Source organism: Podarcis vaucheri (assembly GCF_965113315.1).
Source record: "Podarcis vaucheri genome assembly, chromosome: 16".
In the NCBI taxonomy this organism is placed as follows: Eukaryota; Metazoa; Chordata; class Lepidosauria; order Squamata; family Lacertidae; genus Podarcis; species Podarcis vaucheri.
The window spans coordinates 32,455,316-32,482,898 of record NC_138754.1 but is presented as its reverse complement, the minus strand read 5'-3'; the positions used below and the strand labels follow the sequence as shown (position 1 = coordinate 32,482,898).

Here is a 27,583-nt window from a genome sequence, read left to right as displayed (position 1 = left end):
AACAGAAATGACCCTGAATAATTTTGGTATGGAGGACAGCTACACCTTGCCTGACAGTAACATCCTGGAGTCACAGTTCTCTAGTTTACAAACAACATTTCCTTGTCTCTTTGGCTGCATTCTTCACCAGATCAGGCTAGAAATCTCCACTATACTTTGCTATTAGGGGGCTGAAGCTAAAAAAGAAAAGAAAAAAGTAACAGTCCTGACCTCACCAAAAAAAGTCAGTGGCTGAAAAAGTATATTGAACTCAGGGATTCAAGCTCAATGCTGTTGAGCCAAATATTTATGCTAAATACTACCACCATACATTTTTATATCAATGCAGGATCCCAGGATGGTATGCAACATTAAAAAACAAACAAAAGCAAAATTAAACTAGTTAAAACTAAGCTATGATTTCCCTCTCCGCAAAATGCTCAAGGATACAGTCAAACCTTGGTTCTCGAACGGCTCCATTTTTGAACGTTTCAGCTCCCGAATGCCAAAACGCGGAAGTAAATGCTCCAATTTTCGAATGTTTTTTTGGAACCCGAACGTCTGCCACGGATTCCGCTTGAGTGCAAGAAGCTCTTGCAACCAATCGGAAGCCACGACTCAGTTGTCGAACGTTTCAGATGTTGAACGGTCTTCTGGAACGGGTTATGTTTAACAACCAAGGTTTGACTGTACTGGGGAGTCATATTTTGTTATGGCTCCACCACGGAGCTAGAGTCTCTTCCCCCAAAGTGGGCAGGGGGGCCTTGTCCTACCTCAACACAATTGTCACAGACGCTGCAATGGGAACAGCGCGGAGGGCGGTAGAAATGGCAGGTGGCGCACCACTTCATCCGTACTTGGATCCCTTTAATCTCCACGTTCTTGTAGAGCGGAGCTCGGAAGTCATCGTCTTTATCCTCGTCTTCGTCTGCTGCTCAAAGGTTTCAACCCCGTCCCCGGGAAAGGAGGAGAAAACACATGGTTAGATGGAGGCAGAAGATGGTTAGCGCCAAACCGCTAAGAGCACAGCACAACGTAATACAGAGCAACACAGTGGGAATCTGCCTGGTACCAAGTCAGACTATTGGAGCATCTAGATCAGTACTTCCTACACTGCCACTGTTGGGTTTTCCAGCAGAGTTCTGTCCCAGCCCCATCTGGAGATGCCAGGGATTGAAGCTTGGACCTTCTGCATGCAAAGAAACTGCTCTAGCGCAGCTCTGGCCCTTCACCACTGTCTAGGCAAGAGGATGCAGTCACTGAACTATAGCCCTACCAGTGAGAGCCAGTGTGGTGTAGTGGTTAAGAGGGGTAGTCTCGTAATCTGGGGAACCGGGTTTGCTTCCCCGCTCCTCCACATGCAGCTGCTGGGTGACCTTGGGCCAGTCACACTTCTTTGAAGTCTCTCAGCCCCCCTCACCTCACAGAGTGTTTGTTGTGGGGGAGGAAGGGAAAGGAGAATGTTAGCCGCTTTGAGACTCCTTAAAGGGAGTGAAAGGCGGGATATCAAATCCCAACTCTTCTTCTTCTCTACCAGTGACACACAGCTGGAACGGGGAAGAGAGGAAAGTCCCCGGGCACGCCAGCCTTAAATGTGTTAGGCCACGCCTCCCCGGCACTCCGATTGGCTGGCCGGGGCGGTGACGCGCCCGAGGATTCCCCTGCTCTCGCGGGGGCTGTGAGCCAGCCCCCGCGTGCGTGGGGAGGGGGTGGGCCCGCAACCCCACCTCCTCTCCAGCTCGGAAGTGGCTTTGTCGAATGGCTTGGCTCCCGAACAAATCGGCTCCCGAACGCCACAAACCCTGGAGTAAGTGTTCTGGTTTGCGAACGTTTTTTGGAAGCCGAACTTCCAACGCAGCTTCTGCAGCTTCCAATTGGCTGCAGGAAGCTCCTGCAGCCAATCAGAAGCTGCGCCTTGGTTTTCGAACAGTTCCGGGGGGGCGAACGGACTCCCGGAACAGATTAACTATGACAACCAAGGTACCACTGTAGTCTGATCGTACATGAAACTCATGTCTAAACTGTACAGTCACATTCACACCACGTATTTCAAGCACATGGCTTCGCCCAAATAATCCTGGGATCCTGTGGTTTGTTAAGGCTGCTTCTGTTGCCAGGATTCTTTGGGGGGAAGTCATGTGCTTTAAATCTAAGGTGTGGAAGTGCAAATACAGTGGTGCCCCGCAAGACGAATGCCTCGCAAGACGGAAAACTCGCTAGACGAAAGAGTTTTCCATTTTGGAGGTGCTTCACAAAACGAATTTCCTATGGGCTTGCTTCACAAGACGACAATGTCTTGCGAGTTCCTGCTGGTTTTTTCCCCTCCCCCCCTTTTTTCTAAGCTGCTAAGCCGCTTATCAGCTGATCCGATCAGCAGATAAGTCGCTAAAAGCCGCTAATAGTGCTAATAGCGCTAATCCGCTAATCCGTCAATGGGCTTGCTTCACAAGGCGAAAAAACCGCTAGACGAAGAGAATCGCAGAACGGATTCTTTTCGTCTTGCAAAGCACCACTGTAAATAAATAAAACCCCCAGCACATTAAAAATCAGAATATCAGGGGAGAAGGCTAGGCTAACATAACCTTCTTCCTCACATCCCATTTTATATATTCAGTGTTTTCTGCTCTTAAAAATACATATTCCATGGAGTGCCCACCTGCAGTATAAATTTACCTCCCTCCTCTACCATTTGTGACAGGCTTGGCGTCACTAGGAAATCTCAGCAGAGGTAACACATTGAATAAAGCCTAAACCCCAGAAAAATAAACATCAGCAGCATTGCACTAAAGGCTCCTGAGAAGGCAGGAACAAGCCGCTGGTTTCATGACTTAAAAGGACAGGCACTTCAAAAGAAAGAGGCTAAGCTATCCAGACAAGAATCTGCATAGTGTTTACCAGCACATCTTCCATAAAACGTGATAAAAGCTGGCATGTTGCATGAGTTGAAGCCAGACACACACGCAAACACACACACCTGACAAGAGCATTTGTCGCTGTTCACAACGGCAATCCGTTGCAAATAAACAATGAATGATCCTATTTGGGATACGGGTGACTAACACATCTAAATAACAAAAGCAACAATTCCAATATACCAGAGATGGGGAATCTGTGCACTTCTAAATATTACTGAATTGCAACTCCCATCTGCCCATCCCTGCTATTTATCAATAGTAAACTCACTCTCTGTTTATAGAACACAACTTGGCCAAAATTGCACCATCCAGGAGGGAGGTATCAACATGTTCAGAGGAACCCCCAAGGGTTACAGAAGTCCATCAATTTGGGTGGGGGAAAACCTAAGTGGCATTAAAAAAAAACCCACCAGTCTGATGAGGACTGAGCATGCTCGATAGCAACAGAACGCAGAGTATCTGTTGCGGGAGACGGGGGCGGGGGGGGGGGACGGGACAAGACTGGTGATGGTGGGGAAGATAGAACAGGGCACAGCTGGCTGGCTAGAACTCTGAACAGGAGTTCTCCAAACTGCAGATTAAGGCTGCATAATCAGGTAACTGATTTTCCTATTAGGGGTATTAATAGTGGCGGGGGGGGGGGGATAAAAGCTGGTTGTGCCATTTTGTAGGCTAAAAAACAGTTCCTAGGCTGTTAGGCTGCTGAACGGAAAATAATATAGTGCAACTGACATTCAGGATTGGTGTGTTGTGCGACAAGCAGACAGAGTGCAATGAGATTGAGTGTTTGGGCGGGGAGGCTCAGTTAATTTCATTGTACACAGGTTGTACATTGACAATAAAGGTATTATTATTATTATTATTATTATTATTATTATTATTATTATCTGTTTGTTTGCCTTCATTCTTTCCTGCCCATATTTTCCCTGAGCCACCCGCCCTCATCCTGTCCAGCTTTACCTCGTGGAAAAACCCCAGGGTCCATGAAGGTTGCCATGCTGAAGTTTGCGAGTACAAACAGGAACACGAGCCCATTGTATAGAGGGATGGCTGGAGAGACAGCTCTTGTTAGCCAGGGGCACCTGCATACAAGAGAAAAGCGAGGTTGGAATTATTCTTAGTTTGTCAAATGATTTGCCTTTGTCAGTGTCTCCCACCCTAGAGCATCTCAACCCGAACACATTTTAATATGGCATTCCCCAAAGGCAAAAGTAGGAGTGAAGCAGAGTTGTTGCTGCCATCTGTCCGTCTCGAGAGACAGTGGAGTTTGAAGTCAAATCGCTGGAGAATCACAGCGCCTGCTGTGGCTGCAGAGAGTGGTAACTTGCAACTGCTGCCTCCTGCACTGTTTTCATGCAAGCCTGGGCAGCATGTATGGAGGTCCTGGGTTACTCAGACGACAAGACCCGAGGTACTACTGTACATCAACTCTGAACGTGCTCTGAATGCACATGCACATGAATGTTTCTAGCCCTGGGCACTGTCCCCCCCCCTCAGCCTTGCTGATGTGGTTCAAAGGATGTGGAAGCACAACCCATCAGGGGAGCGTATATAAGCCAGGAGCAGGGTGGGTCTTGCTGTCGCTGCAACTACTCTGCAAGGCACAGATCCGTGGGGGACAGTGCCCAGTGGCTGGAAACGTGTGTGCATGTGCACTCAGACCACATTCAGAGTTGATGTACAGTGGTACCTCGGATTACAGACACTTCAGGTTACAGATTCTGCTAACCCAGAAATACAGTGGTACCTTGGGTTACATACGCTTCAGGTTACAGACTCCACTAACCCAGAAATATTACCTTGGGTTAAGAACTTTGTTTCAGGATGAGAACAGAAATCGTGCAGTGGCAGCGCAGCAGCAGCAGCGGGAGGCCCCATTAACTAAAGTGGTGCTTCAGGTTAAGAACAGTTTCAGGTTAAGAACAGACCTCCAGAACGAATTAAGTTCTTAACCCGAGGTAGCACTGTAAGTGCTTCTTCATCAGTAAAGACTTAACTATCAGACTTCCTTAGCTGGGGTGGGCCAGGACACCACTGCAAATCCAGTCCATTCACACTTGGTTGCAATTCCACCATGGGCAGCTGCTGTTCAGTTTTTTCCTGTGCAACCCTGGCTTGATTTCAAGATGCAAGAATAATCTTGATTATTCTTTTGCGGTTGCGGCTTGAACTCAATGCTTTTTTAAAATTTGGCTTCTTTTCCTGACCGCGTGCAAGGGGACTGAAGAAGGTGCCAAAATCAAAAGGCGTTGAGTTCAAACTGCAACTGCAAAGGAAGAATCGGGAGCGTGTTCAGAGTGTGCTCCTGGGTCTCCCTTTGTGGCTACTGCTTGAACGTTCCCGTGTCTAATGCCGTTATGATGGTTTGCCCCAAACGACCTGGCAAGTCAACGTCCGACAACTGGAGGCTCTACCTCTTTAGACTCTGCAGCTAATTAGCTACCCAGTGAAAATTAATAGGCTATTTTTCAATAGGAAATTAGTGCCACCAATCCATCATGGAAGGAAACCTACAACCATAAACAAATCTGTTCATTTACTGGAGTTGCATATTTGAATGAGTTCACTGAAGTTTAAAGAAAGGACACAGTGAATCATTATAAGTATTAGCCAGAGTTCTTTCGTCTCCACCCTACCATTGTTCCTTGTATAATTTGTTTTCTGGATTTCTTTCTCTTTTCGTTTTTTTGATAGGGTATAAACTGCGCTGTGAAAAAAAAAGGAAATTGCTGCAGTTCTGCTGAGAACTGCAGAACTGAGTTCTGAGATAAGCAGTTGTGAATGAAATTGCCAGCTTAAATGCAAAAGGTAAGATAGGAATACTGTATGTTGTTGTTGTTTAGTCGTTTCCGACTCTTCGTGACCCCATGGACCAGAGCACGCCAGGCACTCCTGTCTTCCACTGCCTCCTGCAGTTTAGTCAAACTCATGTTGGTAGCTTCGAGAACACTGTCCAACCATCTTGTCCTCTGTCGTTCCCTTCTCCTTGTGCTCTCCATCTTTCCCAACATCAGGGTCTTTTCCAGGGAGTCTTCTCTTCTCATGAGGTGGCCAAAGTATTGGAGCCTCAGCTTCGGGATCTGTCCTTACAGTGAACATTCAGGGCTGGTTTCCTTAAGAATGGATCGGTTTGATCTTCTTGCAGTCCATGGGACTCTCCAGAGTCTCCTCCAACACCATAATTCAAAAGCATCAATTCTTTGGCGATCAGCCTTCTTTATGGTCCAGCTCTCACTTCCATACATCACTACTGGGAAAATATCACTACTGGGAAACATCACTACTGGGTAAACATCACTATCAGGTAAAGCTCTGTCATGTCATTCGGCCGCATGAGGGATGGGGAACCTGCAGCCCTCCAGATGTTGATGAACTAAAGCTCCCATCTTTTGTGGCCACTGGCCATACTCCCAACTGATGGAAGTAGGGACCTGGAAGCAACACCTGGAAGGTACGGGTATCCCATCCCTGCTTTAAAATGTAATCAAGAATAAAGCTTTTTCAAAAAGCTCACTATAGCTGAGTGGCACAGAGCACACTTTGCATGCTGAAGGTTCTGAGTTCAATGCTTCACATCTTCAGATTGATTTATTTATTACTTTAAAAAGGATCTCGGGTACTAAATGTTGTGCCAAAACGTCTGCCTGAGATACTTCAGAGTTGCTTCCAAACAGTGAAGACATTAACTGGACCACAGGGAGGGAAGATATTTGACTCTGTATACGGCACCTTTTGCCCATCTGGCTAATGGGAATTGTAGCCCAGAATTAAGAATAATAATTTATTATTTATACCCCGCCCATCTGGCTGGGTTTCCCCAGCCACTCTGGGCGGCTTTCAAGAAAATATTAAAATCCAATAGTCTATTAAACATTAAAAGCTTCCCTAAACAGGGCTGCCTTCAGATGTCTTCTAAAAGTCTGGTAGTTGTTTTTCTCTTTGACATCTGGTGGGAGGGCGTTCCACAGGGCGAGTGCCACTGCCGAGAAGGCCCTCTGCCTGGTTCCCTGTAACTTGGCTTCTCGCAATGAGGGAACCCCCAGAAGGCCCTCGGCGCTGGACCTCAGTGTCTGGCAGAACGATGGGGGTGGAGACGCTCCTTCAGGTATACTGGGCCAAGGCTGTTTAGGGCTTTAAAGGTCAGCACCAACACTTTGAATTGTGCTTGGAAACGTACTGGGAGCCAATGTAGCCCAGAGGGAATCAGGTTGGCGAAGCCTGGTATAAAGTATGTTTTTAAGTCTCTAAACCTTCATTTAGGACAGGCATAGGCAAACTCGGCCCTCCAGATGTTTTGGGACTACAACTCCCATCATCCCTAGCTAACAGGACCAGTGGTCAGGGATGATGGGAGTTGTAGTCCCAAAACATCTGGAGGGCGAGTTTGCCTATGCCTGATTTAGGAAGTCCTTGAAGAGCTAGTGTTCTAGATTTGCCCAAAAGTCAAATCTAAACACGTGGGGCAATGTTTTTGCCCTATTCACGAATAAAGCAGGGTGGTGGTGTTGCACTTTTACACAAAATGGTGCGCATGGGGAGGAAAGCAATACCCAACCCTCTCCCCATGCCTCACCTCCCCCCTTATAACTTTTAAGCATTCCCCCCCCTGGCCCGGTTCTATTACTTCAAAACCAAAAAAGGCATCCTCTGTCCTCTGGCAGCAGCCAAGAGAGGAAGGGTCACTGGGAGGCTACACTTCCTTGCCTCTGACAGTGAACATCATGGCATGGGGAGAGAGGCGCTATCCATTGACCAGTGAAAGAAAGCTGCTTCAATTCGTGTTTTCCTCTTCCCTCCTCATTCCCTTTTCCTTTTGTGTCATGCCTATTTGATTCTGAGTCCAATGGCAGACGTTGTCTTATCTCTTGACGTGTGTGCAGCTTTGCAGATGATTTTGATAATGATAAAGATAATACTGGCAGTGAGAAAAATGCTTAACAAGCTTCTGTTTTGTTTAAAAAACAGACGTCTCCATTCCCCACTTTATATGTGAACAGGACAAACTTTTAACACATAGGTGATTGCCTTGCACATCTAGTTTGGGCCAAAGCCGCTTGGTTGTATGAAACTACTTCCCATGCTTGGTAGGCCAGCTGTAACATGCTTTGATTAACAAAGGATTTCCCTGAAATACTTTGGTACAAATTGTTCTTGTGCGGCTGGCCCGAGATGGTACAAACTAGATGATGTGCTTCCCTTCCTCCCACGCCCACAGAATGGGTAACATTTTAAACAAATATTAATAATATTATTACAAATTACACAAAAATGCCAAAAAGAAAAAGTCTCCGAGAGCAGAAAAGAAAGGGAGTTTCAATTAGGTTAATTGCAAATCACTAGTCTATGACATCGCCAGCATGTGTTCCTTGACATTATGTTGAGTAAATGCATTGTTCCAAAGAAACAGATGAACAATTCCCAGTCACAAACAAATACTTGCCTTGCCCTTGAATTTCTTTCACAAGCATGGATTATAGCAGTAATTTTATGCAAGATCCTAGCAAGCTAAGCCTTCTGCAACCTCTCCCTCATGGTTGGAATTTTCCATGAGTTCCAGTTTTTGGCAATAAGCTTATTTGCAGTTATCAACATCTCTGTTTTCATCCATAGCATCTTTCGGATTATTTTGAGAGGCAAAAACAATAGGCTTTCCTAGTACTTCCTGAATGGTTCTTGCCCTTGAAATCTGAAAGGTTTTAATCCCTTTGAACAGCCACCAATCCTCCTAATGCTTTCAAGGCTAGATTTGAATTGCCGGAGTATCATATTTGACGCACATCTTTTGAGCAGGTGTGTATTGCCAAACCAAGCTGGGCCCCACATTTTGAAGGGCCTCAGAAATAGAAATTTCAGCATGCGGTTATCATGCTACTGTTACAAGGCCATAGCGGGCAGACAAACAAAGCTACTGTTACAAGAGAGCAAGGACACAGCCGGCCGACGAACAAAGAAGCCTTCAAAAGGAAGAAACATGGAATGTTAGAGATTGGGTAAGAATGTAGACTTTCACTCTCTGTTTATTTAGTCTATAAAAAAGTGGGCGCACCCTGATTGGGGTGTGCAGATTGCGAACATATTGCACTGCACCATTTGCTATGCATAAGGTAAAGGGACCCCGACCATTAGGTCCAGTCGTGAGCGACTCTGGGGTTGCGGCGCTCATCTCGCTTTATTGGCCGAGGGAGCCGGCGTACAGTTTCCAGGTCATGTGGCCAGCATGACTAAGCCGCTTCTGGCGAACCAGAGCAGCGCACGGAAACGCCGTTTACCTTCCCGCCAGAGTGGTACCTATTTATCTACTTGCACTTTGACATGCTTTCGAACTGCTAGGTTGGCAGGAGCAGGGACTGAGCAACGGGAGTTCACCCGGTCGAGGGGATTCGAACCGCCGACCTTCTGATTGGCAAGTCCTAGGCTCTGTGGTTTAACCCACAGCGCCACCCGGGTCCCTATTTGCTATGCATATGCAAATCAAATAAACCTGCTTGAAACCTGAACTGGCGTTTGCCTCCCTGTGTCCAGTCCGTGCTCCAGAATATCCGAGTCACATGCGGCCCAACAATTTCACCACCTGATTTACAAGGCAGCAAAATGGATTTATACGGCATTCGGTGATTTTTTTCTAAGGAGAAGTAAAAGTTTAGGGGTGGGGATGTACATAAAACAGCCTATGCATCACTCCTCTTCATGGCCAATGACTGGCACCTGCCGTTTCCTCCCCAAAATTCCTTTCTGAGGTTTGTTGCTGCTACTGCTGGTGCCGCCGCACACAGCAAAGACGAAAGAGAAACAAAAGTGGGCGATTTCACCTCCGAAATACACCGCATTCGGTGCTATGAGTGTTCCTGAATTATGCACATGCATGCATACTGCCAGTCTTATTATAGGTATTTTTACATAGGAACGTAAGGTCATTTCTAATATTCTCTGTCTGCTAGCACATGCCTCTGCCCCACCTCAAAACGCACACGCACAAACTCTGCAGCAGAAGCAGCAAGAAGTATACACCTGAAATGTTCTAAGCGTTGCATGGAGATTAAACAAAAATAAATCCCTGCCTGCAGGCTCACAAAAGGAAAAAGGAATGAGGACTTCAGAGGAAAGTAGGAATTGGAGCAGAGTGTCCTTTCTGGGTGGAACGGAGGGGTGGCAAACTCCTTATAGCTGCTCTTTCTCTGGCCCACTAGCAGTAGAACTGAATGCAGGCAGGCTATTTATTTATGCATTTATTTATAGATGTGAAGGCATTTCTAAAGTGCTTAATACAGTCATACCTCGGATTACAGACGCTTCGGGTTGCGTGTTTTCGGGTTGTGCACTGCGCAAAACCCGGAAGTACCGGAACAGGTTACTTCTGGGTTTCGGCGCTCGCGCAAAAACACTAAAATTGTGCTTTGCACATGCGCAGAAGCGCCAAATCGCAACCCGCGCATGCGCAGACGCGGCGCTGCGGGTTGCGAACATGTCTCCCGCACGGATCACATTCACAACCTGAGTGTTCACTGTATTTAAAAAAATCTCTAGGGGGTGTACCATATAAAAACAAACAATATGATCAAAACAGAAACACAATGTACAACACAAGCATATTATGCCTGTTTTGGGGTCACTGCCCTACGACATCCTGCAGGGCAAGGTGCCAAGAGAGGAATTTCTCTAGATGAGCTAAGGCATGGGTAGGCAAACTAAGGCCCAGGGACTGGATCCGGCCCAATCGCCTTCTAAATCTGGCCCGTGTACGGTCTGGGAATCAGCGTGTTTTTACATGAGTAGAATGTGTCCTTTTATTTAAAATACATCTCTGGGTTATTTGTGGGGCATAGGAATTTGTTCTCCCCCCCCCTTCAAAATATAGTCCACCCCCCCCCACAAGGTCTGAGGACAGTGGACTTGCCGCCTGCTGAAAATGTTTGCTGACCCCTGAGCTAAGGGATCTTACAGGTCTCTCTCTCTCTACAGGGGCAAGCGGTCTTTTGGGTAACCTGGTCCCGAGCCGTTCAGGACTTTATATGTTAACAAGAAGAATTTGAACAAGACCTGGTACCTGATCACCAACCTTTGCAGTTCCCTTAAAGGTAAAGGGACCCCTGACCGTTAGGTCCAGTCGTGACCGACTCTGGGGTTGCGGCACTCATCTCGCTTTATTGGCCGAGGGAGCTGGTGTACAGCTTCCAGGTCATGTGGCCAGCATGACTAAGCCCCTTCTGGTGAACCAGAGCAGCACACGGAAACGCCGTTTACCTTCCCGCCAGAGCGGTACCTATTTATCTACTTGCACTTTGATGTGCTTTCAAACTGCTAGGTGGACAGGAGCAGGGACCGAGCAACGGGAGCTCACCCCGTCGCAGGGATTTGAACCGCCGACCTTCTGATCAGCAAGTCCCAGGCTCTGTGGTTTAACCCACAGCGCCACCCGCGTCCCACAGTTGCAGTTCCCTTAGCACACATGTGCGCATCCTGATCACCTCAACAAAAGGATCGGGGTAGCAAACTTCCTGCAGTTGTTCCTTTACTGGCCAATAAAAGGGCCAAGTTGGTCTCCCTTGCCCAAGATGTTGTTCGTCCTCTGAAGCAGGAGATAGAGGATGTCAACAACTCCTAGATCCCTGGCCTGTGGCAGAGGTTAGAGCCATAGTCTGAGGTGGGGTCAGCAGACAGTGCTGCATAGTGGTTAGGGTACTGAACTAGGACCTGGAAGACCAAAGTTCAAATCCCAACTCAGCAATGAAGCTCACTGGGCGAGCTTTCAACCTAACCTAACTCACGGGGTTATTGTGAGGATAAAAAATAAGGAAGAAGTGAAAACGATTATGCCACTTCTAGGTCCTTGAAGAAAAGATGAGATATAAACACAAAACCAAACTCACATGGGTACACAATAAACCCTTCCAGGCACCAAATTGGATTTTTATTTCCTCCCCTACCTGGAAGTTTCCTAGCAACTGTATTTACAACAACAACAACAACAACAACAACAACAACAACAACAACAACAATTTATTATTTATACCCCGCTCATCTGGCTGAATTTCCCCCAGCCACTCTGGGCGGCTCCCAATCAGTGTTAAAAACAGTACAGCGTTACATATTAAAAACCTCCCTGAACAGGGCTGCCTTAAGATGTCTTCTGAATGTCAGGTAATTATTTATCTCTTTGACATCTGATGGGAGGGCGTTCCACAGGGCGGGCGCCACTACCGAGAAGGCCCTCTGCCTGGTTCCCTGTAACCTCACTTCTCACAATGAGGGAACTGCCAGAAGGCCCTCGGCGCTGGATCTCAGTGTCCGGGCTGAACGATGGGGGTGGAGGCGCTCCTTCAGGTATACAGGACCGAGGCCATTTAGGGCTTTAAAGGTCAGCACCAACACTTTGAATCGTGCTCGGAAACGTACTGGGAGCCAATGCAGATCTCTCAGAACCGGTGTTATGTGGTCCCGGTGGCCACTCCCAGTCACCAGTCTAGCTGCCGCATTCTGGATTAATTGCAGTTTCCGGGTCACCTTCAAAGGTAGCCCCATGTAGAGCGCGTTGCAGTAGTCCAAGCGGGAGATAACTAGAGCATGCATACTAAATGCAGTCCCATGTTCTGTTTATTTTAGTCTGCAGTTTCGGCACCCTTCAGCACAGCTTTTCTCTCCTTTCCCAACCTCCTTTCCTCCAGGAAATGTCACAAGTGACTGCCTGTTAAAACCTGACTTCTCCCACTCATTTGGCAGAGCAAACTTCAAAAGGCTGGTTGGCTGCCTGTACGGAGAAAGGAAGCTTTGTTTTGGTTAACATGCAACCCGGCTCCCTCAACCAACTAGGAATTTTGATGTGGAGACAGGGGCATTCGGACATTCTTTTTCAACCTGTACCTCCTGCCTTTCCTTCAGAGAGCTTTCTCAGTTCACTCTTGCGGGGTAACTTTAGCGGGAGAGCAAATCTTATCAATTGCTTGTATTGTTTCACTCAGCCACCGCCAACTCAGTGCCACCAGATGTTTGGTGCTGCATCTCCCATCAGGTCCTGACATCCAGCTTGGCTTTGAGGAGGCCCCACCAGGCACCTCAACCCATAGGCCTAATTGCAACGATGGTGAATGACCTTGGAGAAGCCAGAGATTAACTGCCAGGAGACATAGCTGTCAATTTACAGATTTGAAAATAAGGGACGGGCAGCCTTGAAAATAAGGGACCAGCTGCCAAAATAAGGGACCTGCAGCCTCACCTGTTCCAGGCACTCCAGTCTTCCTGTCCTCCTGCAGTCTGGTCAAACTCATGCTGGTAGCTTCGAGAACACTGTCCAACCAACTTTGTAACCAGAGGTTCAACTGAATAGAATCTGAATCACATGCACCACAAGGCCTATGCAGCCTCAACTTAAGATGGCTCCCCGGCCTGGCTTTGCACTGCAAAGTTTGCAGCAGCACATGCAACAAAATGGCGTCCAGCATTCAAAAACCCCCTCAGCTTGCATTAACTAGCCACACACAAGTCATGCAAGCTCCACCCCCCAGTCTTTCTTAGACTTCTTATTGGGTGAGCAACACAGCCAAGCAACACAGTTGGAGCCTCCCTCCTCACTGGCCGGAAGGGAGGGAGGGAGAGGAGCTGCTTCCTTTGAAATTTAAGAGACATCATTTAAGGGACATTTAAGGGACATCCATCAATAAGGGACAGCAGCGGGACATGGCGCTGGAATAAGGGACTGTCCCTTCAAATAAGGGACACTTGACAGCTATGCCAGGAGAGCATAGCAAGGGATTTTATGGTGGGTTTCTTCTCTGCATAGCCACAGCTCACCTGGCATGACTGCCACCTCAAGCTTCCCAAACTCCCACAGAAGCTATTTCATTCTTCACACTGCTGCACCGGCAATGCCAATTTCTTTCTTGTAAACACACACACACACACACACACACACACACACACAGAAGCAAAGGCTGGCTGGCCAATAACAGCAGGGCATTCAGCTATGCCTAATTCTGGTAACCAACAGCCTAAAGCATGAATAGAGAATCACTTTTCAGCTCAAGGGCCACATTCCATTCTGGACAGGCTTCCAAGGGCCACATGTCAGGGGCCAGAGGCAAACGTGAGAACAGAAATAAAAGTGAATTTTGCTGTTGTGCATTAGGTCTTCACATTCACACATCCTTGTCTATCCTCCATCTAGACCACTAAGAAGCATCCTTAAGAGTTCAAGGACACACTCCAGCAAGCAAAAGCACTCAGGGTGTTAAGTAGGGACAGTGATGGGTGTGACACACAAGGGCATGTGTCCTGGAAGAATCCAGAGCACCCAAACACAAACTGAGTCTTCCTGATTGTAGTAGTAGTAGTAGTAGTAGTAGTAGAAGAAGAAGAAGAGGATTGGATTTGATACCCCACTTTAACACTACTGCTGTGGGTTAAACCACAGAGCCTAGGACTTGCCGATCAGAAGGTCGGCTGTTCAAATCCCTGCGATGGGGTGAGCTCCCGTTGCTTGGTCCCTGCTCCTGCCAACCTAGCAGTTCAAAAGCACGTCAAAGTGCAAATAGATAAATAGGTACTGCTCCGGCGGGAAGGTAAACGGTGTTTCCGTGCACTGCTCTGGTTCTCCAGAAGCGGCTTAGTCATGCTGGCCACATGACCCGGAAGCTGTACGCCGGCTCCCTCGGCCAATAAAGCGAGATGAGCGCCGCAACCCCAGAGTCGTTCACAATTGGACCTAATGGTCAGGGGTCCCTTTACTTTTAAGGAGTCTCAAAGCAGCTAACAATCTCCTTTCCCTTCCTCCTCCACAACAAACACTCTGTGAGGTGAGTGAGGCTGAGAGACTTCAAAGAAGTGTGACTAGCCCAAGGTCACCCAGCAGCTGCATGTGGAGGAGCGGGGAAGCGAACCTGGTTCACCAGATTACGAGTCCACCACTCTTAACCACTACACCACACTGGCTCAGGTCCAATATACCAGCACCCTGCTTTGCACAACGGCAAATTAGATGCCTCCAAGGATCCCACAAGCAGGAAGTAAATGCAACAGCCTATCCATACTGTCTGCCCCCCAGCAGCTGGCATTCAGCAGTCTATTGCCTTGAAACATGGAGGTTCTATTTTGCCAAACAGCCATTGATCATATCCTCATTTTTAAATTGGTCTAGTACTGGGGGGGGGGAATCAGTACCCCTCCCCACATCATGTGAATTCGATAAGTTAACTATGGAGTGTATGGTAAATGCAAAGATGAGAAGATCTTACACTGCCTTTAAAGGAGAAGTGGGGAAAACTGTTGCCCTCCAATTTGCTGTTGGAACTCCAGTGTCCATCTGCTCCAGCCAGCAGGGCCAGAGGTCAGGGATGATGGGAGTTGAAGTCCCATAACATTCACAGCAACACCAGAAGCAGATATAGGGTAGCCTGACCGGTTCGTCCGCACTAGGTGCTGAGCCGGGAAGGCACCGCAGGAAGCACTGCAACAACAGCAAACAACGGAAGGGGCATCAAATTTTGGCATCGCACAGGGCGCCGCTGAGATTTTAAAGCCCAATGTCCTCCACTGGGGCCACTGATTCACCATCTCTGCTCTAGAAAAATGGTCGTGATTGAGATGTTGAGTCCTGTATGTATTGTTCATCATCATGTTGGCTTTACAATGTCACACTGCGTACCTTAATGTGTGAGTAATAATAATGAAATAGGACATCCCCATTTTCATTGGAGAAATGTTGGAGGGTATGTATCTATGTATGTCTACATCCTAATGATGGTAATGATTGGTTCCTTCCAAATAAACCCTGTGGTTTTGAGTTCTAACACTACTACCAACTTTACAAAGGAAATCTCCATGCACCCATCCTTCAGATTCAAGATTTCCAAAGTGGGCTAACAAATCAGGATATTCTGAATGCTGCAGTTGCGTTCGGAGATCAATCTAATTAATACAAAGCATAACACACTCTGGAGTGTTGCTTGTATCCTTAATTCCTTTTGAAATTCCTGTTTTACATAAACATATTACCATATTTAGATATGATTTAGGGACGACTGGCCTAGAAAATGACGGGAGGCAAGTGTTGAGAGTCATTAAACAAGATCTGGCAAACAATAGGGAAGCCATTTATTCTCTCTCTACCACATTTTGAAGGGTGTTTGTGTGCATTAGAAACTGAAATTCCATGCTTACATTTAATGAAATGAATGCTAACATTTGTGCTTCTCAGGAAACACATGGGGGACTTTGTAAGTCGAACCAATCTGGCTTTGAAGCAGGAAATCATATCTAGCATTTGGGCTCTGTTGGTAAAAGCAAATACTTAAAAAACACCCAGCTTGTCTCAGCTTTTTGATTTGAATGAAAACTGTCCTATAGGAAATGACATTTGGGTAGGGAGATGCACCCACACCCAGCAGCCTTTTGCTGATGCCTACCCAGTCCAACATCTTCAGATATGCAGATGACACAACCTTGATGGCAGAAAGTGAGGAGGAATTAAAGAACTTTTTAATGAGGGTGAAAGAGGAGAGTGCAAAATATTGGTCTGAAGCTCAACATCAAAAAAACAAAGATCATGGCCACTGGTCCCATCACCTCCTGGCAAATAGAAGGGGAAGAAATGGAGGCAGTGAGGGATTTTACTTTCTTGGGCTCCATGATCACTGCAGATGGTGACAGCAGTCACGAAATTAAAAGATGCCTGCTTCTTGGGAGAAAAGCAATGACAAACCTAGACAGCATCTTAAAAACCAGAGACATCACCTTGCCGACAAAGGTCCATATAGTTAAAGCTATGGTTTTCCCAGTAGTGATGTATGGAAGTGAGAGCTGGACCATAAAGAAGGCTGATCGCCGAAGAATTGATGCTTTTGAATTCTGGTGCTGGAGGAGACTCTTGAGAGTCCCATGGACTGCAAGAAGATCAAACCGACCCATTCTTAAGGAAATCAGCCCTGAATGCTCACTGTAAGGACAGATCCCGAAGCTGAGGCTCCAATACTTGGGCCATCTCATGAGAAGAGAAGACTCCCTGGAAAAGACCCTGATGCTGGGAAAGATTGAGGGCACAAGGAGAAGGGGACGACAGAGGACGAGATGGTTGGACAGTGTTCTTGAAGCTACCAGCATGAGTTTGACCAAACTGCAGGAGGCAGTGGAAGACAGAAGTGCCTGGCGTGCTCTGGTCCATGGGGTCACGAAGAGTCGGACACGACTAAATGACTAAACAACAACAACCCAGTCCTCACCCACTTGGCAAAAAAACAAAAAGGTTTCTAACCTTCTGGTGCTTTGAGTGGCACTAGGTGACCAGATCCCACCCCCATTTTAATTTTGCACAGTGACTTGCACTCCCCCATGGGTGGGTTTGGGGTAGGGTTGCCACCTTTGGTCAGGCAAAACATGGGACAGGTCAGGCAATTCACCATCCAGCTATAGATAAACGCACAGAGTCCAGTTCTGCACACACGATCCCCAGCCAGATCAGGGAGTCTATCTGTAATACAACTGCCTACAACCTTCTCACTGTTTCTTTTTAGATGGCCGATTCAGTGCCCTGGAGGCTGAAAGCATTTTCTATAAAGGTAGATCGAAAGCAAAGGCAAGCGCCAAGGAATGTCAGTTCATCGCTAACACTGATTCAGGATGAAGCCTAGACCGTGTAGGCCGAATTAGACTATATCAAAGTAGAAATATAAGTCACGCCACCCATTAGCAGAAAACCTGCTGAATGCAGTTATCTATTACTAAAGGTTGTTGTTGTGATTGTTGTTATTTTTAAAGAGCAGGTGAAGGGGAGCAAAGTACCTTTCAGGAAAAGGGAGCTAGATGCTCCATCCCCTGAGGTTCAACTCTATCCAATTTAACCCTGTTTAATTATTCAAATCAGCTGGGCTGAATAGAAATTCGCTGCAGTTTAATAAGATATGATGGGTTTCGGTGGAGCGTTCCATTACAACCTGGACCCTTTCCAAATACTAGTGATGTGCGTTCAGTATACTGCAGATCGGGTAAGGCGAATCGATTGAAAACGCAAGAGAAGGGAGCTGCTCTTAGTAAGGAAAGTCTGATCAGAGCTCTGTCTCACCACCAAGTAGAAACCGCACACAAAAGAAAGCTTCTCAACAATGCAGCTGCTGAGTGCAACAGACTGGTTCTCGATCCCTTTTTTTAAAATGGCACCCCATCTTAGAATATCACCTCCTACTACGCAATGTTGCACTGGTGGTTTTATTTCTCCTGCATAGCAAATTATGTGTATAAAAAATCAGCCTTCTTCAAGCTGGTGCCCTACAGATGTTATGGACTACAACCCGCAGCAGCCGAGGTGTATATTTGGGGGCCCTGTTTGGTAAAGTATTCTCTGCATTTCCCCCATTCTTTCTGGAATTCTTGTTGGAATTCTTTTTAGGAACCCTTGGCTTTCTGCCACGCTATCCCATTAAACCTTTCATGGTGCAAGGTACATAGTTAGGGTAAATGTGCAAGTATTGCAGGTGCCCTTTGTTATGTACTGAAGTTCTCACCCTGGGCCAGCAGGGGGATACTGTAGTTTTCACTCAGGTCCACATATGCAAATAAGGGATTGAAAGTGACGTTCAGTGATTGGATAGTTACAGAAAGTGGTTACTGTTGCGTTGTAGTGGAGCTCTATATAAGCAGGCTGGCTGAACCCTTCAGTTCAGTTCAGTTCTGTCCTGGCCTGTGAATAAACAAGAGCTGTTTGAAGAATCGCTGTGTCGTCTGATATGCTCACCCACAACTTAACACCCCTGCTCCGTTGGCTGACTCTTAATAGCTACTTTAGCAGTGTTATGAAAAGGAAAGTGAGAACGTGGCAGCGGAAACAAATATCCATTTTCACTGTTTGAGTTTTAAGCCGCTGAAACGATTCGAAATTCTTGCATCTGTAACCAAATTTGTTGTCTTATCTATTACATCAGATGCAGTTGGCAGGCAATGCTAGCAGGGCAATGGGGGCGCAGCCAGGTTCCCAATGCTGAGCACTACTGCTGCTCTCAGAGAGGGCGAGAAGAAGAAGAAGAAGAAGAAGAAGAAGAAGAAGAAGAAGAAGAAGAAGAAGAGAGGAGGAGGAGTTTCGACTTGACATCCCGCCTTTCATTCCCCTTAAGGAGTCTCAAACAGGCTAACAATCTCCTTTCCCTTCCTCACCCACAACAAACACTCTGTGAGGTGAGTGAGGCTGAGAGACTTCAGATAAGCGTGACTAGCCCAAGGTCACCCAGCAGCTGCATGTGGAGGAGCAGGGAAGCGAACCCGGTTCACCAGATTACGAGTGCACCGCTTTTAACCACTACACCACGCTGGCTCTCCAGTGCAGGGCAGGAGAGGTGGCAGAGTCAATCTGACAGTCCTGCCACCACGCTGGCACCTCCGTGAGCTCCCCACACCTCTCTGCTCTCAGTAGGCGGCAGCCAGTAAGCCAATGAACACATGCAAGTATCTCAAACAACCGCAAGCTCCTACCTACGCCAACATATAACAGTTCAGTAGCAACATTTAATGTGTTTCACATTCTCCATGGTCCAAAAATGACACTGAGCAGGCATGTGGATTTCTTAATAAGGCATTCTTATCACAAAGCAAAGGGCGGGGAGGAAACGAGGCTCGCCGGTCTCCCTGGGATTCGGGAAAATAATATATTCTGGAGGGAAGTAATTATAATTACACATGCTGCTGATCACAGTGAAAACCAGGAGCTTCAAGAGAGTGGGTCACAATGCAAAGTCTGCAGCGAAAGAGTTTAACAAAGCTAAGCTAACCAGATTTATTTTTGCTCACTGTAACTAATCTCTGAACAGAGAATGCACTTTGGTTATTATAAACCAAATTGCTTGATTACCAGTAGGGAAACTGGGGTAGGAAAAGCTAGGGCACTCACCCTTTGTGCCACGGTTGGCATTGCCAGGCACTTGACAAAGCCCAGGTTTAAGAAGGGATACACTGCCAACCCTGGAGCCCTGTGTCCCAGCTGCTGTTCCTTGTAGCCAATGGAGCCTCTGTTTATCTCTGTTTGGGTAAATGGAGCGCTGCCCCAATAATCTCAGTCCAGAGGTGAGTTTAGGGGAGCACGACCGGTTTGGTCACACTGGGTTCAGGGGGCCTCGGGGCATCGCAACCAGGGCTTTTTTTTCAGCTAGAACTCAGTTCCAGCACCACCCAGGTAGGCGCCAGTGGTACCTCAGGTTACAAACACCTTGGGTTACAAGCACTTCGGGTTACAGACTCCGCTAACCCGGAAGTAGTACCTTGGGTTAAGAACTTTACCTCAGGATGAGAACAGAAATCGCGTGGTGGCAGCGGGAGGCCCCATTAGCAGGAGGCCCCATTAGCCTCAGGTTAAGAACGGATTCGGGTTAAGAATGGACCTCTGGAACGAATTAAGTTCATAACCAGAGTTTTCAAAGGCACAGCCTCACTTGGCTCTCAAAGCAGCAGTCTCACGGGGATTCTCTCTCACACACACACTCGTAATCCCCCACCCCAATTTTACACCTCAAAATAAACATTTTACATAATATTATATATCCAGTGACTTCTCTCCTCCTTCCATGGTCCATTTTGCTTATCTATCATTCCTTCATATTTTACTTTAACCATTTTAATCTTACATCGCTCCAATATTAATTACACTGTTGAATTTATCTTAATGCTGCCAGGGCTTTTGCCCTTATACAATTATTTCCCATATACAGTGGTACCTCGGGTTAAGTACTTAATTCGTTCCGGAGCTCTGTACTTAACCTGAAACTGTTCTTAACCTGAAGCACCACTTTAACTAATTGGGCCTCCTGCTGCTGCCGCACAATTTCTGTTCTCATCCTGAAATAAGTTCTTAACCTGAAGCACTATTTCTGGGTTAGCAGAGTCTGTAACCTGAAGCGTATGTAACCCGAGGTACAATACATATTTTCCACTCTTCTTTGAATACATGTTCTACTTGCTCTCTTGTTCTATGTACTAAACCTGCTAGTTCTGCACATCGTAACACAGGGGTCAGCAAACTTTTTCAGCTGGGCCACTGTCCCTCAGACTTTGTGGGGGGCCGGGCTATATTTTGGAGGGGGGAAATGAACAAATTCCTATGCCCCACAAATAACCCAGAAATGCATTTTAAATAGAAGGGCACATTCCACTCATGTAAAAACACACCGATTCCCGGACTATCCGCGGGACGGATTTAGAAGGCAGTTGGGCCAGATCCGGCCCCTGGGCCTACCTATGTTTGCCTACCTATGTCCTAACATCTTAAGCTGCCAATCCTCCTTGCCTGGGACCTCTGTCACCTTCCATATTCTGGGCTAACGAAACTCGCACAGCATCTCATAGGGATTCAAACTGGCAACCTTAGAATTAGAAAGCATCTGCTCAGGTGTTACTGACTTGAGGATGCCAGATGAATTGACCGGAATGCACAATGCTCCTTTAATCAGGTGAGCGTCCTAATCACATGCTTACATCCCTGTAAACCCAGGTAGGAAAAATGCCCTACATGAAACAGCTATAAGGAAAAAACCAGACAAAATACTCATTGTCTTTCTGCTCTGTTCTGTGTTCTGGCTAAGGGTCGACAACACCCCATTGTAATACCCTGCTGGTACCAGATCTCTTCCCCCACGCCGACTCAGTATAAACAGTGCGCAAGGGGCATTAATAAACGAGGAAACGGCAGGAAAGGGAGCAATTTTGTAAATGTAACACAGTATACGCCTTTGTTGAGAAGTCGTTCCAGCTTATTAGCTGCACCTTTTCACCATGCACACTGCAGGGGGTGCAAGACATTAAACCTTTAATAGATGCCACCTTTCCTTGAAAGGCCCAGGGGGAAATAATTAAATGTAGCAGTGATGACCAAGCAGAGATGTACAGCATTCTGATTCATAGCTAAACAAAGAAAGCCAGTTAGGGCTCGCAGCGTAGTTAGGGCTCACAATATTACTTATGGCTGGCAGCCAAGAAAGCAATGAATTAATTGTGTCCTCAATGCGCTTAGGTACTCTGATCATCCGTTTATCTGTATGCCACTTTCCCCGCAAGACTGGGCCCACAATGACTCGCAACGTATCAAATGAACAGCAGCAAATATAATATTTCAAAGAAGAGCAATAAGAGAAATAGTTACAGGAGTGTTTATAATGGCTGCCCACATGTAGAGATGGGCAAATCTGTCAATTTTAAAATATTGTTAAAGGTAGTTGAAACAAACTGCAGTCAAAAGACTAAGCTGGGCCCCAAAATATGTACCTCAGATGTCAAAGGCTAAGGTCAAAGGGTGAATCTTCAACTCAGGGGCTGCCACAAAACATGCCGTCTCCCACCCAGGCCATCCAGGGCAGTGAAACTACCAAAAAGGAATGTTCTTGACAGCAAACCCTCCAACATTTCGCCGATGAAAATAGGTACGTCCTATTCCATAATGATATTCTTACTATTTATACTCCACACATCTTACTGGGATGCTCCTGCCACTCTGGGCAGCTTCCAACATATATAAAAGCACCATAAAACATTAAACATTCCCTGTACATCCTAAGGAAAAGTGGGGTTCCGGAATCAAATCAGAAACGGGGACTGCTTCTCTAAATCAGGGACGTCCCTGGAAAATAGCGACACTTGCTGGCAGACTGACTGTTTTAATAGCTATAGCAGTAGCTTATAACTTGGTAACTTGTCATCTGTACAGTGGTACCTTGGGTTAAGTACCTAATTCGTTCAGGAGGTCCGTTCTTAACCTGAAGCACCACTTTAGCTAAATGGGGCCTCCTGCTGCCGCTGCGCTGCCAGAGCATAATTTCTGTTCTCATCCTGAAGCAAAGTTCTTAACCCGAGGTACTACTTCTGGGTTAACGGAGTCTGTAACCTGAAGCATATGTAACCTGAGGTACCACTGTAGTAGTCAGGCAACTACTTGGAAGAAAGCAGTGGTTAAAAATGCCCAAATGCAGGCTATGAGGTCAGATGAAGGCCCAGTCAAAGCCATTTTGCTCCCCTATTCCATGTACAGAAGACAATCAGACTGGGAGTTGAGCCTTACTTCAACATTGGCAATGCGCTGTTGCGTTAATATCCTCCACCAGCAACAGAGGGCAGCAAGCTACCTAAAAGGGCGCAGGGCAAGCCAAATGGCACGCACCTCTGTCCTGTGACACCTCGTCACCATTCCCTGCCCCTTAGCATCTGGCATCCACAGTGACTGCCTTACTGTGCCTAATGTAGAGATAGCGAACGTGGTGCCCTCCATGTTTTCCGGACTGCAACTCCCATCACCCTCTATCATTGGCTATGCTTCCTGGCTACCCCTGGCTTAATGGCAGGGCCAGCTCTCTTCAGATATCAGGAGGAAAAGTACTGTTTGCCTAGGGCATTATTATTATTATTATTATTATTATTATCCTCCTTCCTTCCTCCTATTGCACTGCCATCTGGCCAATATGTCTCTGCTGGATTTTAGTGCAACAGACACACATGTATTGTCGCACTGTCAGTTCTGCTCATGTTTAGTATGCAAAAGGCATGGCCCCGCTGGGAGGTTGCTTCACTTTCCCTCTCCCTGGAAAAAGAAAGAAAGAAGTGTGCTTGTTTTTCCTCTTTCAATTTCTTCCAAGTTCTCAGTCTCTCCCCCCACCCCCGCTCCTAGGAATAAGCACCCTAATTGTGGTCTGCCACACTCTATTTCACAGCCTCCTGTCACCCAGTCAGTCAAGCCAATTTGACTGCAGCAAGAATCCCCGTATCGCCGCAAAGGTTACAGGTGCTGTAGGCTTGAACTGTGCAACAGAATGGAGGTGTTCCAAATTTAAATCTCCAAACAATTTGCAGGGAGAGGTGTGATGAAGTCAGGAAGGTGGTCTAGAATAATCACAGAAGATGAGCAGCTGTGGGGCTCCTTTTTGTGGTGGGGGTATCTGAAGCAAGTTTGCTTAACGAATGGTTTGCTGCGGGGTATTGAAGCAGATGCTTGCAAGTCCCCTTGAAAAGGCACTTGAGAACCCAGAGGTGATGATATTCACTGCAGATGTTGTGATCATTCATTCACAAAGGCAAGCACCCGTGAAAATGCGTGAGCAGAATCTGGAAAAGCGCAGTGGGCCTTCTCCTTGGTGGGAATGGACCTCCTTTGGGGACAAGCTCAGAGAGCTAATTTCAAAGAAATACAGTGGTACTTAATTCATTCCAGAGGTCCGTTCTTAACCTGAAACTGTTCTTAACCTGAAGCATCACTTTAGCTAATGGGGCCTCCTGCTGCTGCCGCGCCGCCGGAGCACAATTTCTGTTCTCATCCTGAAGCAAAGTTCTTATCCTGAAGCACTATTTCTGGGTTAGCGGAGTCTGTAACCTGAAGCGTATGTAACCTGAAGCGTATGTTACCCGAGGTACCACTGTACAAGTTTCTTCAGAATCCTTAGGAACCTTTTGAAATATTTCTTTGTTGCGTGTGTTTTTGTATCCAGTGCTCTCATATTGGATCTCACTGTGTGTGTGTGTGTGTGTGTGTGTGTGTGTGTAGATATATAGTTTACATAAAGACATTTCTTTAGTAATTTGATTCATATATAACGTCTAGAATACCTGTCAGGATACAATTTACAGATGTACATTAATTAAGAGCAATCTTACATATGCTGGTTAACACAAGCAACACAGGGTTTGTTTAGCTCAGGTGTGGGGAGCCTTTGTCCCTCCCGATGTTGCTGAACTACAACTTCCACTGGTCCAGCAAGCATGGCAAATGACCAAGGATGATGGGGTATGTAGTTCAGCAACATCTGGAGGGACAAAGGTTCCCTATACCTGTTTTAAGCTGTTAGGAGAACTGGAACTGAAGCATACAATAACACTTCATGCGATGATTCCTTAATGTATGGGATTTGCTACCATGTGGTTTGGTTATCATCAAATAACAGCAACTATGAATGATGCTAATTGCAAACACTGTATTAGGAGAACTGGAAGAAAGAGCCAGCGTGGTGTAGTGGTTAAAAGCGGTAGTCTTGTAATCTGGGGAACCGGGTTCGCGTCTCCGCTCCTCCACATGCAGCTGCTGGGTGACCTTGGGCCAGTCACACTTCTTTGCAGTCTCTCAGCCCCACTCACCTCACAGAGTGTTTGTTGTGGGGGAGGAAGGGAAAGGAGAATGTTAGCCGTTTTGAGACTCCTTCGGGTAGTGATAAAGTGGGATATCAAATCCAAACTCTTCTTCTTCTTCTTCTCCTCCTCAGGATGCGAACAATGCGTAAGACTTCACCTCCAGAAAATTTCCCAAGTCAATTCCCCACCCCCACCCCACTGGCTATTTGTTACCCTGGCTTGTAATGTGCAAGGATTTCCACTTGCACAACAGAACACTCTACCCGCCCCCTAAATTTGTTCTGATGTCCCACTCAAACCTCTGGAGCTGATCTGGGGGGCGGGGGAATGTTTCTGGGAAAAGGATGGGAGGAAATACCATTGCGCAAGAGAAAATACTTGTGTTGAGGGAACGCATTCGCTGGATACCGCCCACGGAGTACAGTGTTACCTCAAGTTACAAACGCCTCAGGTTACAAACGCTTCAGGTTACAAACTCTGCTAACCTGGAAGAGTTACCTCGAGTTGAGAACTTTGCCCCAGGATGAGAATGGAAATCGTGCCGGCAGCGCAGCTGCAGCAAGAGGCCCCATTAGCAAAAGCACGCCTCTAGTTAAGAAGTTTCAGGTTAAGAACAGACCTTCGGAATGAATTAAGTTCGTAACTAGAGACACCACTGTATACACAGCCTTCTGGTTTTAAGAAGCAGAATGCCGCAGGATACCAGCTGCTTAGAGTAGCAACCAGAGGGGACCTCTGCCCTTGTGTCCTGCCTCTGTGCTCCCTCAAGGCATCCAACTGGGCTTGGTGGGTAATAGGATGCTGGACTAGATGGGCAACTAACTGGTCTGATCCAGCCCTTCAGTTAAACATCTACCCTACAGTGATAAGGACAGCCTCTGCGACAAAGTATGAAAACAAGGGGCTGAATCCAGGGCCTGCAGAAAGGAATCATAATAATAAAAAAGCTCCCCACGCAAAGCACCCGAAAACAAAAAGCCATTGTTCAGCAACTTTAGCAGTATCGTTCTCACCCAGGCAGCACACACTCCCACTCAGATTGCTAGCCAGCGACTCAGCGTCTGCCATTGTTTGTGGTTAAACATCATTAAAAAGCCAAAGGGAGTTTAAAGTGCCCCATACAATACAGTTGCTTCTGTAACTCACTTTGCAAGCTGTAAGCCAAAGAGCAAATGCCCTGGGGGCAGGCGGCAGGCAGGGAGCCACAGAAAAAGGGAAATTTTGTTGGCCTTGCCCCCTCAGAAATATTCCAGTCCCTTTCTCTGAATTTTCAGCTTTCGCTAAATCGCATAAAGGAAGGCGTGCAGGCAGTATTCTACCCAGCTGCTCACTAAGAGTAGTTACCCTATTCAATATGAGGCTACCTGTATTTCTACACTGTATTTCTTACTGTATTTCTTCCTGTATTTCTACCTGTATTTCTTCACCACAATTCTTGACTGTCTTAGGCCCCCAAGCTCAGGCCTGCCCTCGGCACACAACATCTTCAGTGGTCTCCCCACACCGGGCAACTGTGCCTGAGCTGCCATTTTAGTTTCCAACAATGCCCTCAGATATACAGGCCCCAAGAAATTTGGATGTCCGAGAGCAGAGCAATACAGGGTGCCTCTCCCAAGTCAGGGTGCACAACATCCAAAGCCAACATCCAAAATTATTCTGGCACCTAAGGCAAAGTTTCTTTCCCTTCCCTGGTAGTCAAAACACAAGAATAAATTAACTAACAACTCGCTGCCTGAGGCAATTTGCCTCCCTCCGCTTAGAGGTTCGGCAACCTTGGGCCAATCGTGGTTGATACGGCCTTGGAGGGGGCCTGTTGTCAGCTGCCAGGAGAAGGGCATGACCTACAAAGGCAAGATGGAGGTTGGAGCAGACAATGGGGAGGCAAGGGCATAGCCCAAATAGGCACAGTCAACTTCATATACACTAGGGTCCATTACTCAAGGCGAAATACAGTGGTGCCTCGCAAGACGAAAAGAATCCGTTCTGTGATTCTCTTCGTCTAGCAGTTTTTTCGTCTTGCAAAGCAAGCCCATTGACGGATTAGCGCTATTAGCGGCTTTTAGCGGCTTATCTGCTGATCGGATCAGCTGATAAGCGGCTTAGCGGCTTAGAAAAAAGGGGGGAAGGGAAAAAAACCAGCAGGAACTCGCAAGACATTGTCTTGCGAAGCAAGCCCATAGGAAATTCGTTTTGCGAAGCACCTCCAAAACGGAAAACTCTTTCGTCTAGCGAGTTTTCCGTCTTGCGAGGCATTCGTCTTGCGGAGCACCACTGTATTGTTCAAACTGACAGGCCAGGACTGAGGCCAAGGCTTGATCGGCCTAAGTGAGCTGGGAATGGTCTATGACAGGGCTGGGTAACATGTGGCCCTCCAGATCTTTGTTGGCCTCCAAGTCCCATCATCCCTGACTGCTGCCCACGCTGACTGGGGCTGATGGGCATTGGAGTCCAACAACTAGACATCAGGAATAACTTTCTGACATTAAGAGTTGTTCGGACACAGAATGGACTCCCTCAGAACGTGTTGAACTCTGCTTCCTTGGAGGTTTTTAGACAGAGGTTGGATGGCCATCTGTCATGTACAGTCTGGTTGATATTCCTGCACTGCAGGGGGTTGGACT

At 46.9% G+C, this 27,583-nt stretch overlaps 1 protein-coding gene across 1 annotated transcript in view; it reads right to left on the bottom strand.

Moving 5' to 3' along the window:
- ZDHHC8 (zDHHC palmitoyltransferase 8) overlaps positions 1-27,583 on the bottom strand; it is a 125,603-nt gene that overhangs the window by 25,083 nt on the left and 72,937 nt on the right. The window contains exons 2-3 of the mRNA XM_082203136.1: positions 3,855-3,976; positions 753-910 (exon numbers count right to left, since the gene is read on the bottom strand). Coding sequence (XP_082059262.1) covers positions 753-910; positions 3,855-3,976 — 280 coding nt within the window. The remainder of the gene's footprint in view (positions 1-752; positions 911-3,854; positions 3,977-27,583) is intronic.